Raw genomic sequence first — 15,087 nt, forward strand, 5'->3', positions numbered from 1 at the left:
CCGGCGCGCGCCCGGCGCCGGTGGCGGCGTGGCGCAGCGCGCCGCACCCCGTGCGGCGCTCCGCCCCTGGCCAGCCGCACGCGCCGCGCATCGTGCGGCGCACACGCGCCGCATCTCGTGCGGCGCGCCGATCAACGTCATCCCAACATCGCCAAACCAGCCAGAGCCTCTTCCACAACATCCGCACCCCCGCCCTCCGTCCCCGTCCTCCCCGAGACCACTGCCGCCCGGCGAGCCCAAGCGTCCGTCCGGCGAGCCCACGTGTCCCCCCGGCGAGCTCCCGGTGTCTGTTCCGCGCTCCTGCCTCGACGGCCGCGACCAGGCCGCATTCCGCCCGCTCTCCGCCGCGCCCGCGCCCGGCGCCCGCGCTGGCACGCCCCCCTGCCGCTGCTCCCCCCCGTCCGCGCACGCACGCGACCGCCGCTCGCTTCCGCCCGCCATGGACGAAAAACACACGCCCCCCGCCATGCTCCACGCCCGCCCGGTCCCCGTCTGGGCCCTCGGCGACAACGCGCGCCCGCAGACGCCCCAGGCCGCCGTCGAGAGCGACCACTCGACCATCTGGGTGATGCCGTACGCGTCCGCCGACGACGACCGCTGGCGCAAGCTCGCCAAGGCGTCCCAGGGCCTGGCCGTGGCCGACCACTCCGGCTCGGCCGCGGTCTCGCCCTCGGGCTCGTTCCTCGGCGGCCTGCCGCAGCAGCCCAAGCGCGTGCTCCTCCAGGCCACCGACCTCGAGCACCAGATGGACCTCTCCGGCGACTGGAACCCGCACAAGGACCACTCGGTCGACGGCGAGGTCGGCCCGCGGTTCGCCGCCGCCGCCGCCGACGCCCGCTTCCGCGGCCGGCCCGGCTCGGCGCCCTACGACGACACGTCGTCCATGTCCACCCTGGCCCAGTTCCACCAGACGGCCGAGCTCAAGCGCGAGCGCCGGCGCCAGCGCACCTTCTCGCTCAAGGTCACGCTGCTCAACAACCCGTACGTGCCGCTGACGCTGCGGGCAACCATGTTTGCGCTCTCGGTCGTCGCCCTCGGCCTGGCCGCGTCCATCTTCATCCAGTCCCGGCACTACGCCAACACGCGCGGCGACGGCCTGGCCCAGCAGCCGTCGACGATCATGGCCATCGCCGTGCAGTCGGCCGCGCTGGTCTACCTGGTCTACATCACGTACGACGAGTACTCCGGCAAGCCGCTGGGCCTGCGCAACGCCAAGGACAAGGTCAAGCTGATCATGCTCGACCTGTTCTTCATCATCTGGTCGTCGGCCAACCTCTCGCTCACCTTCAACACGCTCTACGACACGGGCTGGATCTGCCGGTCGTCGGCCGTGAGCGACGAGCAGCTCGGCTACGACCCCACGCCGTACTCAGGCGGCATCTGCAGCCGCCAAAAGGGCCTGGCCGCGTTCCTGTTCCTGACGCTGTTCATGTGGGTGTTTTCGTTCACCGTGAGCATCTTCCGGCTCGTGGAGCGCGTGTCTAGCAACCGATAGATCCAAATGTATTTTACAATGCGATAGTACAGATCTAAACTAGGCCATCTCGATGTTCTCCGACAGCCGCTTCGAGCCGTTCGAGTGGGCCACGGGCAGGCCCTGGCGGCGGCGCGCGAGCTGGCGGCTGTAGGCCTCGTACTTGAGCTTGTGGCGGCCGATGGGCGACATGTGGTCCGAGTGCAGGAAGATCTCGAAGAAGGCGCCGCCGACGAGGCCGCCGCAGATGGGCGACACGATCGGCACCCAGAAGTAGTAGTCGCCGGCCGAGAAGATCTCGGAGCCGTAGCCGGCCATGGCCGAGACGAGACGCGGGCCAAAGTCACGGGCCAGGTTGAGCGCGTAGCCGGTCTCGTAGCCGAAGGCCAGGGCAATGAACAGAATGAGCGTGAAGACCATGTAGGGCAGGAAGTACGACGGGAACTTGAGCGTGGTCTTGTCGCCCGGGATCTCCTTCTTCGAGCGCGCGATGACGACGTTGTCGTCCGAGGGCGTGCACATGTCGATGATCATGAACAGGCAGGCGATCAGGAGCGCCGTGATGAAGAACTCGGAGAAGAAGGCGCCGGTGATGGAGAGGCCCTCGGCGGCGTAGGTGCAGAAGATGCCGGCGGTCGCGGTCGAGCCGGTGACGGTGCGGACGCCGTGGCCCTCGAGCTCGTTGATCATGGGCCAGTAGATCGCAAAGACCATGCCGGCGCCGGCCATGCAGCCGAGGAACTGCGCGGCAATGTACATGGGGGCCTTGCGCCACGGGAATCCGCGGTACGCGCACGACGCGATCGTCACGGACGGGTTCAGGTGCGACGCCGAGCCGTACGACGACACAAGGATGCCAAACACAACGCCGAGACCCCACGAGATCGAGACCGAGAGGTAGTCGGCCGCGGCGCCCTTGGACGTCTTGAGCTGGGCGACGGCGCCGTCGCCGATGGCGATCATGATGAAGCAGCCGCAGAACTCGGCGATCGGCTCCTTGTTGGACTGAATGAAGTTGTACATCTTGTAGCCGAGGTGGAAGAACACGCCGCCCTCGATGTGCGCCTCGTCTTCGTAGTGGGCCGTGACGCTGGTGCCACTGGACACGCCCGACGAGGCCGGGTGGCCAGCGACCTCCTCGATCAGCTCCTGCTGAGGGCCGGGCTCGCTGTAGGCTCTCTTCGAGCTGCTCATTATGCTAGATATGCTGACTAGGAAGGCGCTGTGGGGTAAACCTGGAGAGCGATGGAGCCCGGCAAAGCTGCGAAACTCGGTCTTTATAGCTGCCGTTGTCGTCGTCGTCGGCCTGTGGCGCATAAACGCAGTCCTCGGTTGTGTCTCGTGGACCCGGCGTATAAACCTTAGACGGGTACGGCCGACGCCGTACTAGCCCGCGGCCGGCGAATTGTGCTACCGTGTTCGGCAGTCGAGCTGGACGTGTGGAAGGATTGCGCATTACCCTACGCGCTAGTTTGAGTTTTTCCGGAAACATTTTTCGCCGGTCCGCCGCGCTGGAACGTATGGCGCACCCCGGAAAAACTCTGCAGCGGCCGGCGGCTAGCCCGCCTAGGATGGTCTAGCGGCGGATGCACTGCTCGCTGCCCCAGTCGTGCCGCACCTAGCTCGTACGGGCAGCGCTAGCGGCCGTGCACGTCACACCCGCGCTGTTGGCCCAGGGCTAGACGTGCGTTCCCGCCCAGGCGGGCTAGCCCGCGTGAAGCGCCTGCACAGCAAGCGTGCTTGGCCCAGTCCTGGCCGAGACTAGTGTCTGGGCCTGGCTGCACGCTAGCGCGGGCTCCGCGGGTCCGGTCCCGGCGCCATGGGGGCTCGCTCGCCCGCGCCACAAGCGGCCGGCCTGGAGCCCGCAGACGCGCCGGCGGCGCCCGGCACGGGGGGACGCCACGGGACCCGCTGGCGGCCGGCTCGCGAGACGCGGGCGGGCGACGGCGGCTGCGGGCCGGAAAAACTGGCCGGCCAGGTTCGCCAGGGCGGCCGACCGCGCGCGCGCACCGCCACACGCACCGCCCGGTCTACCCGGCCTGGGGCAGGCTAAATCACGCCCCGCCCGGCGGCCGGCGGTTCCGTCGGTCCGGCCGCAAGCGCCTGTTCGATCGGGCCCCACGCGGTGCCCGCACGCGGACGCGACTGTTGCCAGCGCCGCCAGCGTCACGCCGGCGTGACCGCCCTGGCGTGCGGCCGGCTCGTCACGGCCCGCACCCGTGACCAGTCCCCTGTGGCGTCCCGACAATCACGCGCGCGGTGGCGGTGCGCCGCCGCGCCACCGCCGGCTCCCGCCGGAGCGCGAGCCGGCTCCGCCGCTCCGGCCGGCCGGCTCCTGGCCGCTGGCGTCGGCGTGCATGCGTCCGGCCGGAGAGGCCTAGCCTGTCCGTGTATAGAAGGTGGGGTGAACAACTGCCAGTGTGGGGGACCAGCCCTGGGGTAGCCTGCCGCACTAATGAAGTCGTGCTGCGCATGCAATGCTATCGCCGCTTTGCCCCACTAGCCCGCTAGGGTAAGCTACCGTAACAGCCCGCGCCGCCGCGAATCGGGACCCCTGTATGCTCCGGAAGTTAACCTGTTTGGTAGGAGTATGCGCCCGTACCTGCTGTGCAGGCAGTACGTCCGGGGGTACCCCGTCCTTGAGCTAGTACATATCGGGCTCGTTTCTCCGCGGTACCCTGTACCGCCTCCGGACGCCACGCCGGGGTGGACCGGGGTGGACCTGGGCGACTTACCCCGGTCTGCCACTACCCCAGTCGGACGGCCATTGGCCGTGACGGTCTCGTGCTTACGGCTCGGCCCACAACCGTGCGTGCCTGCTGCACCTGACGGCGTCATCGGACGTGGCCTGATGACCGCCGTCACCTGCGGTCTGGCGATCCCAGTGGCCGTCACGCTTGCCACCGCGCCGGGCCGGTCCCGACCGGCCCGGCAGCGTCGGCTGGCCGACTGGGTGCCGCCGCAGCCGCACCCTACCCCGCGTAGGTCTCCAGCCGCGAACCGGCTATTCTGTTCGGCTGGTCGGCCGAATGGCGCTGCGCCGCGGCTGTCGGCGGCGTGCCGCGGCAAGATGGGCGGCGCTACGCGGCCTCGGATGCCCCCGGGCCGACTTTCACATGCACTAGCAGAGCGGACGACCCCAGACCGGATCCGCCGTCCACCCGTAGCGCCAATCGGCAGCGGCGACCCCAGATTCGGCGCCCGAAACTGCCGGCGGTGCTGCCAAAGCGGGCACCAGCCGCCCACACCGTCCGCGCGTTCCTGCCGGCCCGCGCATCTGCACCGCCCACGGCCTAGCGCACTGTCACAGCCCCGCCCCGTGATCCGACGTCTTGGTCGGCGTGCGTCGGAGAAAGTCGTTCCGGGCTGGGTGCGGCACACGCGCGCTAGCGGCTTGGCGCGGTAGTTCGCTAAATTCACGTGCCGGCGGCTGCGCCAGCTGGCCCGAACCGCGCGCCGGCGGACGAGCCAAAGGGACCCTGCCCTGTTCGGTCTACGGCGGCCCCGGATTGCGGGGCACGCGTGACAGTGGCCGCAGCCGTGCGGAGAGCCGGCCGGGGCCAAGCGCGGCCCGCGGCTTGGCGCCGGCGTCTCACCGCAGGGGCAGTGCGGCTCGGCCGCGGCTCTAAGGCGGGCGCCAGTTTCTCCGAAACCTCGCGGCAGGTAAGATGGTTTATTGCTCTAGGCCAGGTAGCTGTAGCGGTCGTTGTCGATGCGCTCGAGATACTCCTTCTCAATCAAGAAGTCGATGCACTTTTTGATCTCGGGCACCTTGGGCGTGAAGCGGCTCTTGATCTGGGCGATGGTCTCCTGGACGAGGACGACGTGCTTGAGCACACGGCGGGCCTTCATGATGCGCACGATGGCGCTCTGCATGAGCATCTTGCGGTCCTCCTCGATGGTCTTGTGGGTGGTCTCGGCCTCCTGCTTCTGCTCGGACCGCAGCGGCAGGTTGAGATTGACCCGGATCTTCTTGCTTTTGAAGTCGAGGTTGAGCGCGTACCAGGTGCCGCCCGCGCCGACGACGGCGTCGGCAGGCTCCATGAGCAGCACGCGGGCCTTGACGAGAATGGCGAGCGAGCCGGCGAGGTACTCGCGGTTGAGCGCCGTGATCTGCTGCAGCTGCTCGTACGAGTAGCGGTCGGCGACGTTGTACGGCAGCAGGATGGCCATCTGGAACGTCGAGACCTGGAAGGTGAAGCCGGCCTTGGTCGCGCTCTTGGGGTACGTCGCCTTGAGCTCGCCCTTGGAGAGCTGCCACAGCCACGTGAGCTTGCGGCCGTTGTGCTTGGAGTTGTAGAACGCCTGGAAGCGCTCGAACGTGCGCACGAGCTCGTCCGGCAGGTTGAACGTCGTGTTGAGCGGCTGCAGCGGCCAGAAGTTGGTGCCCAGCACGAGGATGTTGAAGTCGATGGCGAGCAGGCCCGCGTCGTTGCTGGCCGCGACGTGGTCGCGGAACTGGGTCTGCAGGTCGCCCGAGACCGACATGTCCTGGAACATGCGCTGGAGCTTGTTGGTGTACTCGGACCCGCACACCTCCTTGAGCTTCGAGATCATGCTCGACTCGGCGTCGTCCGACGACGACGTCTGGTGGACCAGCCGGCGCGACAGCATGCGCGAGTAGAACTTCTGGAACACGTCCTTGTCGTCGATGTACTTGAAGATCGTCATGATGTCGTTGAGCTTGACCTCCAGGTCGCTGTCCTCGGCGTTCTTGCCGCTCTTCTTGAGCAGCGCGTCGCTGTACTTGGCCAGCAGCTCCGGCGACTTGGACGACGAGCTCTGGCACATCTTGTTGCGGTTGATGAACTCGCGGCACGCGTTGTCGAGCGACTTGACAAAGTCCGCGTCGCCCGCGAACGCCACCTGGACCAGGTTCGCGTACCGCTGGTGCACCTCGAGCAGAGAGTCCACGTACGCGCGCGGCTCGACGTCCTTGCCGGCCTCGCTGACGAGCTGCTCGACCGCGAGCAGGCCCTGCCGCCGCACGTGCTCCTCGAACTTGACGCGCAGCGAGATCAGCCCCTCCGGGATCCGCGTCAGCAGCAGGAACATCCGCTGCAGGTCGTTCTGCCGGTCCGTGTCCAGCAGCGCCTGGAACTCGTTCCGCAGCAGGTCCGCGTGGTCGCTGATCAGCACGACCTCGCACCTCCGCATCAGCGTCTTCTCTGTGCTCTGGTGCAGGTACATCTGCACGCGGCTGCCCTCCTCCTTGAGCCGCACCTCGGCCTTCTTCATGTACTCCACCACGCTGTTCTCGGCCACGAACTGCTTGGACTCGGCCTTGTAGTAGACCTCCGTGGCCGCGATGAACGGGCCCTCGAAGTACATCTTGTACACCGCCAGGCTGACCTTCTTCGAGTCGTGCTCGTCCAGGCCGAGCGACACGAACGACTGCACGATGCTCTTGATGTTCATCGTGTCGATCGTCTCGCCGTTGCGCTGCCTCTCGACCAGCAGCAGCACCGCCGCCATCAGCCGCTCCTGGACGTGGTCGAAGAACTCGGTCCGCCACCGCACCAGGCAGAGCGTGTTGACGTCGTAGACGTTGCGCCGGCCCTCGTCGCGCTCGCGCTTGACCCAGTGCCGGTTCAGGTACTCGAAGATGTGGTTCAGGTACCGCGCGCCGGTCGTGTACCGCTGCCACGTGCGGATGTAGTACTTGATCAGCGCCTCGTCTGCGTGCTGGTCGGCCTCCTGCCGGATCGCCGCCAGGTGGTTCTTGATGTATGTGTTCAGGTTGTTGTAGAGGTCCGCACCGAGGAGCTGCGCGCCGCGCGACGGCGGCGTGTAGCCGACCTGCGTGGGTGGCCGGGCGGCCGTGCAAAACTGGTAGATCGCGCTGCGGTCAGACGCGCACGCGACACCGCCAAACTTACGTGTAGACCTTCATGTACTGCTGTCAGCCCTGTGCGCGAGCGGGGGACTTACCAGGGTCGGCGTGAGGCCCTCGTCGAGCGTTTTGGCGAGGATGCCGTCGATTCCGACCTCGACGATGGCCCAGCTGCGGGTCAGCGCGATCGGGGCAGCGACGGCGGGCGCGCCTGCGCCCGCCGGCAGCCGCCGGGCGGCGGCCAGACTTACGTGGCCTCCAGGCTGTCGGCGCCGCTTCCCACGGGCGGCATGGTGACGGACGTGGACTCGCCGGCTGGCTAGAAACGGCTTGGTCTGGGTTTTGGGCTCACACGGCGGCTCGCGTGTGCAGCTGCGACGGTGTCGATCGCGTCGGCGGATTCTCTCGCGTTCCTCGTGCGGCAGACGCGGCACTGGCGATCAGAGGTCTCGGTTCGGCTTGTCTGCGTGGTCAGCACCGGCAATGGCTGGGGGGCTGTGCGGCGGCGGAGGCGCGCCAGGCATCGCGGGGCGGCGGCAGGGCCGGGCGCGGCGCGCGCACGAGCCTGCCAGCCGGCCGTGGCCGTGGCAGGCGCCCGGCGCGGCCAAACGCCGCGGCCAGACGGCTCGTGAGCGTCGGCGCCGTGCTTGTCTTCCCCGGCCCCCACCCGAGCGCAGGCACGCGCGGCAATCAATCCGCCACCGGACGTACCTTGGCTGGACGTGTGCGACTGGCTACCAGGCCCCTCTGCTGCTGATTCGGCTGGATTCCTTGCGCTTCGGCCGTGCTCAGATCTCGAGTGTCGATAGATAGAGCTGGAAGCGGGAGGGATGGAAGCGAAGAAGGTACACTAGGCTGTAACGGGGCAACGTGACCAGATCCCAACTAGTGATGGGTTACCCGGACGTGCTGTTGTTTACGGGCGGTGGTACCCGGGACGTGATGGTGCCCGCGGATCGGCGGGCGGGGCGAGCGGGGCGGTCACGTGTGAGCCGCACAGGCTGCGGCGCAGGCCGGCGGGGCGCAGCGGCTGGGCAGGGGCGCGGGCGAGGCGCAGCGCCGGCAGGGCGCAGGCCGGGCGCAGGGCGCGAGCCGCACCGCGTGGGGCGCGTCAAAAAACCTCTATTCAAGCTACTCTACGCCACCGGCTCGATGTTCCAGATCGACTCGGCGTACTCGTCGATCGCGCGGTCCGAGCTGAAGAAGCCCATGTTGGCCACGGCCAGGATCGACCGCGACGCCCACGTGTCCTTGTCCTTGAACGCCTCCTCGGCCAGGTTGTGCGCGTCCAGGTACGACTGGAAGTCGTCGTTGACCAGGTAGTAGTCGCCGCCGACGGTGACCGAGGCCACCAGCGACGAGTAGATGTTGGCGTCGCCGAAGGTGCCGGCCTCGATGGCGTCGAGCACCTGGCGCAGCTTCGGGTCGACCGGCACGCCGTGGAACCGGTACTTGTGGCGCAGCTCGTCCACAGACTCGGCCAGGTGGCCAAACAAGAAGATGTTGTCGCCGACCTCGCGCGTGATCTCGATGTTGGCGCCGTCGACGGTGCCCAGGATGAGGCCGCCGTTGAGCACGAACTTCATGTTGCTCGTGCCCGACGCCTCGGTGCCCGCGGTCGAGATGTGCTGCGAGATGTCCGAGGCCGGGATGATGATCTCGGCCTTGGACACGTTGTAGTCGGGGATGAACACGACCTTGAGCAGGTCGCCGATGTCGGCGTCCGCGTTGACGACCTCGCCGACCGAGTTGATCAGCTTGATCACGGTCTTGGCCATGTAGTAGCCCGGCGCGGACTTGCCTCCGAAGATGCACACGCGCGGCACGACCGCAGCGCGCTGCTCGGGCGTCATGGCCTTGAGCGCCAGGTACCGGTAGATCACCGAGAAGATGTTCATCTGCTGGCGCTTGTACTCGTGGATGCGCTTGACCTGGATGTCGAAGAGCGCGTCGACCGAGACGGTGACGCCGGTGAGGCGCTTGACCAGCGCGGCCAGGCGCGCCTTGTTGAAGCGCTTGATGGCCACCCACTCGTCCTGGAACGCCGAGTCGTGCGCGAGCGGCTCGAGCTTCTTGAGCAGGTTGAGGTCCTTCAGGAAGTCGTACGACCCGAGCTTGGTCGCGATCAGGTCCGACAGCTTCGGGTTGGCCTGGTGCAGCCAGCGGCGCGGCGTGATGCCGTTGGTCACGTTCATGAACTTGTCCGGGCCGTAGATGGTCACAAAGTCCTTGAAGATCGTCGTCTTGATCAGGTCCGAGTGCAGCTCGGCCACGCCGTTGACCTTGTGCGAGCCGATGATGGCCAGGTACGCCATGCGCACCATCTGCGGCTGCGACTCCTCGATGATGGACACGCGCGCGAGCATGTCGCGGTCCTTCGGGAACTGCTTCTCGACCGACTGCAGGAAGAAGAAGTTGATGTCGTAGATGATCTCGAGGTGGCGCGGCAGCAGGTTCTGCACGAGCGGCACCGGCCACTTCTCGAGCGCCTCGGGCAGGACCGTGTGGTTGGTGTAGCCGAACGTGCTGGTCACGATCTTCCACGCCTCGTCCCACTCGACGCCCTCCATGTCGATCAGGATCCGCTGCAGCTCGACCACGGCCAGCGTCGGGTGCGTGTCGTTGAGCTGGATCGCGACCTGGTCGGGGAACTCCTTCCACGGCCGGCCCGACTTCTTGAACCGCCGGACGATGTCGTTGAGCGACGCCGCCACCCAGAAGTACTGCTGCTTCAGCCGGAGCTCCTTGCCGCCGTAGAAGTTGTCGTTCGGGTAGAGCACTGCCGAGATCGTCTCGGCCTGCTGCTGCGCGCGCACCGAGCTCTCGTAGTCGCCCTCGTTGAACTTGGCAAAGTCAAACTCGGTCGTGGGCGACGCCGACCACAGCCGCAGGTTGTTGGTGGTCTCGGTGCCGTAGCCGGGCACGGGCACGTCGTACGCGACCGCCTTGACGGCCTCGCCGCCCTCCCACACGTGCACGAGCTTGCCCTGGTCGTTGGTGTACTTGCGCGTGTAGCCGTAGAACTGCACGTCGATCTGGATCTCGTACCGAGGAATCTCCCAGGGGTTCGAGTACGTCAGCCAGTAGTCCGGCGACTCGACCTGGTAGCCGTCCACGATCGACTGCTTGAAGATGCCGTACTGGTACCGCATGCCGTAGCCCCAGCCCGAGTAGTTCGTCGACGCGATCGAGTCGATGAAGCAGGCCGCCAGCCGGCCGAGACCGCCGTTGCCCAGCGCCGCGTCCGGCTCCTGCTCGAGCAGGTCCTCCATCTTGAATCCGAGGTCGGCGACGCCCGACGTCGCCGTGTCCTTGATGCCCACGTTCAGCATGGCGTTGTCCATCGCGCGGCCCATAAGGCTGCGGTCAGCGCGCCCGCGCGTCCACTTACAACTCGAGCGACAGATCTGGCGTCAGCGGGCCCGGCGACACACTTACAGTACACGCGCTTGGGGTCTTTGGTCGTGTGCTTCTGCTGCGTCTTGTTCCACGCCACGATCAGCCGGTCGCGGATCGCCTGCGACGCGGCCTGGTAGCCGGCCAGGTCGTCGCAGTTGTACATGCTGCGGGCGAGCGTGGTCTCGACATGGCGGACGAATTCGCGCTGCGGTCAGTAAAGAACGAGCGATGCTGGGCGCTCGCACAGCCACTGCGCCGCACCATGTGCGGCTCATCTGCCCACGGGCTGCCACCCTCGTCGGCACGGCCACCGGCTGCCGGCGGCCCACCGAGCCCCAGCAGACGGCCGCGCAGGCACCACCCTCGGCGGGCCGCCGCTGGACGCGTGGCGAGCCTGAACGGCGACCGGCGGGTTGCTGCCCGGCGGGCAGGGCGCGCTGCCGACGCGCGCCGCACCACGTGCGGCGCGCGTCGTCCGTGCGACCTGCCCCACGGCAGCCACCTCCGCCGCCCACCGCCCAATCACAGCCCCGCGCCGCGTCAATTGTGCAACCTGCTGCAGCAGATCAGCCAGCCGCACGCCGTGCGGCGCGCCGGCTAAAGCGCTTCTCCACGCGGCTAGTCGCGCCTGCGCCCAGGACGGCTAGCGTCGCAGGTGACGGCCGCCAGCGCCAAAAATGGCTCACGACGCGGGATCAGGCCGATGAGCACGCCTGATAAGGGGCGTGACTGAGCGCATGATGGCACTAAGCGGCCGATCGCCTCGACTTGGCTGCGCGCCCGTACGCGGCCAATCGCCACGGCACGCCGCCAGCCGCCAGTGGCCAGCCGCCAGTGGCCAGCGACCACATGGCCGGCGGCGCAGGGGATGGCGCGACAGCCCGGCTGCAGCGTTGGCGCGCAGGTGGCGGCCCGGCGACAGCCGACGCCAACGGCTGTCCGCCCGGGCCGGCCGGAAGCCTGGCCGGGCGGTCTGGCCACGTCTGAGGCCCATTGGTGGGCGATCGGCAACTGCGGCTGCGGCCGGCTGCAGCCGCCAGGAGCTGCAGAGGCCGCAGCCGCCGATCGCGGCCGTGCGCGACCCCGCGCCCACCATTGCGTACGGACCGCGGGCAGTGGCCGTCCGAGCGCTGAGACAAGCGGCAGCAGCGAGCGTGCGGCCGGTCAGGCCGTCGGGCGGCCAGCGTGTCCGGCCGGCAGGCCGGCAGACCGCCTGCCGTAGCAGCCGGGCCGCCAGCCGTCCTCTGGCCGTCCTCTGGCCGTCTCAGGCGCCGGGCGCCGCCCTCAATCGTAATCACTCACTTGAAACTCGTCCTTGCTCTCAAACTCAGACACGGCAAACTTGGACCAGATCTCGCGCGACTCGGCCGGGATCGAGGCCACTATGTTCTTGATCTCCTTCGGCGAAAAGCCGGTCGGGGTCCGCTGCAGATCAGTAAACGGCCGTCGCCAGACGTACACGGTGCTTCGGGCGCGTGAGCTCAGGACCAACGGGCGGAACGGACGACATATTGTTTGACAGAGTTGTATCCACGCAACGTCTTGAGCGAGCGCAGTATAGAGTCAGTCCGAGGGAATCGAGGGCTAAAGTAGTCGCGGCCGGGGAGGGGCAAGGCCAGCTATTACCACCTGGGACGTTATCGGCGGTGACGCCAGATGCGCGTAGCGGGCAAGTGCGATGACGATAGGCCCGATCGCCGGCTAGGCCAGCGACCCGGCGTCCGCAGCCGGCTGGCGCCGCCGCTGCGGCCAGACGCGGCCTGGCCCCAAGCGATGCCGGCGCCCGCAGCCGCGGAAGCGGCCGCCGGCCGGGGCGAGTCGCCGCGGGCGGCCCCCCTCGGCCGCCCGGCACCCACGGCGGCGATCGGCAGCCAAGGCGTCTACGTCGCGCCCGAGCGCGTCGGCGCGCGTTGCCGCCGGGCGCCGCTGGCGGCGCCGCTAGCTGGCGCGCAGCTGGCAAGTGCGGGGGACGTTTATTACTGTACAAGACTAGACCATGCCCGAGTCGCGCAGCGTATTTTGGACGATGGTCTCGCGTACGGCCGTGAAGACCACGCGGATGTTGGAGGTGTTGGTGGCTTGGGTCAGACTGGGGTCAGCAGGGCCAGGCAGGTACTTACTGCGGGTATATGGTCAGGCCCGAGCGGTTGCGCTCGGTGTAGTTCCACAACATGAACTTGGTCGCGTTGGCCAGGTCGGGCCCGCCGACGTAGGCCGGAAAGTAGTCCTCGAGCGGCACCCGGTGGATCTTTTCCTGGAAGATGTCGATCTTGTTGAGGAACAAGATCAGACTCGACCGCTGGAACCACTTGGAGTTGACGATGCTGTCGAACAGCACCAGGCTCTCGGCCATGCGGTTCTGGCTGTCGTCCTCGATCAGGGCCTGGTCGTACTCGGAGAGCGCGACGCAGAACAGGATCGACGTGACGCCCTCGAAGCAGTGGATCCACTTCTTGCGCTCGCTGCGCTGGCCGCCGATGTCGAGCATGTTGATGTGCAGCTGGCCCATCGAGAAATGGGTCTCGTGGATGCCGGTGGTCTTGACGCGCGCGCGCAGGACGTCGTCGACCGTGGGCACGTAGTTGCGCCGCGACAGGCGCTTGACGGCGTCGAGGAAGTACACGCCCGAGTCCATCAGGTAGAACTCGCTGCGGCGGTCGAGCAGGCCGTTCATGGCGCGGTCGCCGTAGACGGCCTCGGCAGCGGCCAGCGCGGCCGGCACGTCGTCCGGCTCGAGCACGCATACGTTGCGCAGCGCGCGCAGCCGCTCGACGTGCACGCCGTTCAGCGGGTCGTACAGACGCAGGCCGAGCTGGTCCAGCCCGTCGATCAGGTTGATCGCCGCGTCGACGACGTTGCGGTAGATCGCCGGCCGGTACGCCTTGAGCTCCGCCGTCGTGAAGCCGTTCTGGTGGATAATCTTCATCTGCTTGATGATGGTCGACTTGCCCGACTCGCCCGAGCCGAGCAGCAGCAGCTTGCACTCGTTGCGCAGCGTCTTGCGCTCGCGCTCGATCTCGCGGTCGATCTGGGCCGACCGCTCCTTCTCCTCGGCGAGACCGCCGTAGTCCGAGCTCCAGCAGTTGCCCATGCTTGTGCTGGGATCTGGCGCCGGCCGACTTTTTGAGAGTGTGTGCTCGGTGGCCGTCGCCAGATTCGGCCGGGGCCACGCGACGATCGAGCGGCCGATCACCGCGACGTCAGCTGACGGTGAGGTCTAATTAGATTTTATTCATACTAATTAACATGATACACTCGACGCCATGCCGCACGCTTATTTGAGCGTCTTGAACAGCAGCGGCGCGGCGCACTCGGTCACGCAGTGCTGCAGGTGGAAGCTGCCGTTAGCGCGCCCACGACGCCTACTTACAACTCCTCAATGCAGTCCTCCTTGTGCTCCTGCTCCTCGTAGTCGTCGGCCTCCATGGCCTTGGTCACGCGCTCGACGCACTCGTCGAAGTGGTGCTTGAACGGGTGGCAGACCTTGGTCTCGGCGCACTCTGCGGGGGTCAGCACGCCCGGACGGGCTACGTACCAGCCTGGATGGCGGGGAACGTGTCCTCGGGCTCCTCGTCCTCCTCCTCTTCCTCCTCCTCGGCCTCGGCCTCCTCCTCGACGTCCTGGGGGTCAGCAGGTCCAATTGGGGACGGACGGGATGGCCGGCGACGCGGCCAGACGGGCACGCGGCCGGGCCGCCGGTGTGCGCGGCCGTTGCCGCACCAGCCGGCCGCTCCGCCACGCCCACGCCCGCGTGCGCCGTCCGCCGCGTGCACCCGGTCCGCCGGCAAAAATTTGCTGCCGCATCCATCGCGCCGCTGCCTACCTCGACAGGCTCCTCGCACACGACCGGCGCCGACAGGGTTTCCAGGAACTCCGAGAACAGGGATGTGATTGACTGCATTGTGTCTAGATGCGATAGATTCGTTTCCAGGAAAAAAATGGATAGAGCAGAATTTCAAGGTCTCGCAGTGTGCAAAATTATAAAGTGACTCCTGTGGTTGGTGGGTGTAGCGCGACGACGGGCGAGAACGCATGGCACAAGTGTGCAAACTGTGGGGCTTGTGGTTGCAACTGCCGCGCCACGCGGCGTCGGCCGGCCGGGCCTGCGCCGCCGGCTGGCTGCTGTGTGGCCGCCGTCTCGCCGCCGTCGCCCCGACGCCGCCACTGCCGCCGGCCGCCGAGTGCCCGCAAGGCCGTCAGACCGACGCGGCGACTGCTGCGCCGTTGCGAGCACGCCGGCGGCGCCCGGGATCGCGCATAACCGCACCGCCGCGCGACACTCGCGGCGCAGCCGTCGCGCGGCACGCCGATCCTTGCTGCCGCTGATTGGCCGCAAATGGCTGCGCCCTGATTGGCCGTGCGCCCGACCGGAGAATATTTC

The 15,087-nt window shown here is 67.7% G+C and overlaps 6 protein-coding genes across 6 annotated transcripts; 1 reads left to right on the forward strand and 5 right to left on the reverse strand.

Annotated features, from left to right (window-relative positions):
* Nucleotides 1-79: 79 nt before the first annotated feature.
* Nucleotides 80-1,542, forward strand: V1510DRAFT_408922 (uncharacterized protein). Its single transcript, XM_066932496.1, has one exon. It carries the CDS (start codon nt 440-442, stop codon nt 1,493-1,495), a length of 1,056 nt encoding a protein of 351 aa, XP_066791688.1. The 5' UTR covers nt 80-439; the 3' UTR covers nt 1,496-1,542.
* On the reverse strand, nt 1,483-2,915 carry V1510DRAFT_408923 (aquaporin-like protein). Its single transcript, XM_066932497.1, has one exon. The coding sequence runs from the start codon at nt 2,789-2,791 to the stop codon at nt 1,535-1,537; it is 1,257 nt and encodes a 418-aa protein (XP_066791689.1). The 5' UTR covers nt 2,792-2,915; the 3' UTR covers nt 1,483-1,534.
* Nucleotides 2,916-5,131: 2,216 nt separating this feature from the next.
* V1510DRAFT_408926 (Cullin) lies at nt 5,132-7,510 on the reverse strand. Its single transcript, XM_066932498.1, has 2 exons — nt 7,354-7,510; nt 5,132-7,316 (listed from the first exon to the last, which is right to left on the reverse strand). The coding sequence occupies exons 1-2, from the start codon at nt 7,365-7,367 to the stop codon at nt 5,156-5,158; spliced, it is 2,175 nt and encodes a 724-aa protein (XP_066791690.1). The 5' UTR covers nt 7,368-7,510; the 3' UTR covers nt 5,132-5,155.
* A 901-nt stretch (nt 7,511-8,411) lies between these two features.
* On the reverse strand, nt 8,412-12,296 carry V1510DRAFT_408931 (glycosyl transferase). The gene is made up of 5 exons (XM_066932499.1): nt 12,166-12,296; nt 12,009-12,131; nt 10,746-10,911; nt 10,699-10,714; nt 8,412-10,667 (listed from the first exon to the last, which is right to left on the reverse strand). Exons 1-5 carry the CDS (start codon nt 12,214-12,216, stop codon nt 8,444-8,446), a joined length of 2,580 nt encoding a protein of 859 aa, XP_066791691.1. The 5' UTR covers nt 12,217-12,296; the 3' UTR covers nt 8,412-8,443.
* Nucleotides 12,297-12,579: 283 nt separating this feature from the next.
* On the reverse strand, nt 12,580-13,922 carry V1510DRAFT_408935 (guanine nucleotide-binding protein alpha-3 subunit). The gene is made up of 2 exons (XM_066932500.1): nt 12,827-13,922; nt 12,580-12,795 (listed from the first exon to the last, which is right to left on the reverse strand). The coding sequence occupies exons 1-2, from the start codon at nt 13,795-13,797 to the stop codon at nt 12,696-12,698; spliced, it is 1,071 nt and encodes a 356-aa protein (XP_066791692.1). The 5' UTR covers nt 13,798-13,922; the 3' UTR covers nt 12,580-12,695.
* On the reverse strand, nt 13,918-14,767 carry V1510DRAFT_408937 (ubiquinol-cytochrome C reductase hinge domain-containing protein). The gene is made up of 4 exons (XM_066932501.1): nt 14,530-14,767; nt 14,242-14,326; nt 14,077-14,206; nt 13,918-14,044 (listed from the first exon to the last, which is right to left on the reverse strand). Exons 1-4 carry the CDS (start codon nt 14,605-14,607, stop codon nt 13,981-13,983), a joined length of 357 nt encoding a protein of 118 aa, XP_066791693.1. The 5' UTR covers nt 14,608-14,767; the 3' UTR covers nt 13,918-13,980.
* Nucleotides 14,768-15,087: the final 320 nt, after the last annotated feature.

This window comes from Dipodascopsis tothii (assembly GCF_038497935.1).
Source record: "Dipodascopsis tothii strain CBS 759.85 unplaced genomic scaffold V1510scaffold_1, whole genome shotgun sequence".
Lineage (NCBI taxonomy): Eukaryota > Fungi > Ascomycota > Lipomycetes > Lipomycetales > Lipomycetaceae > Neoaidaea > Neoaidaea tothii.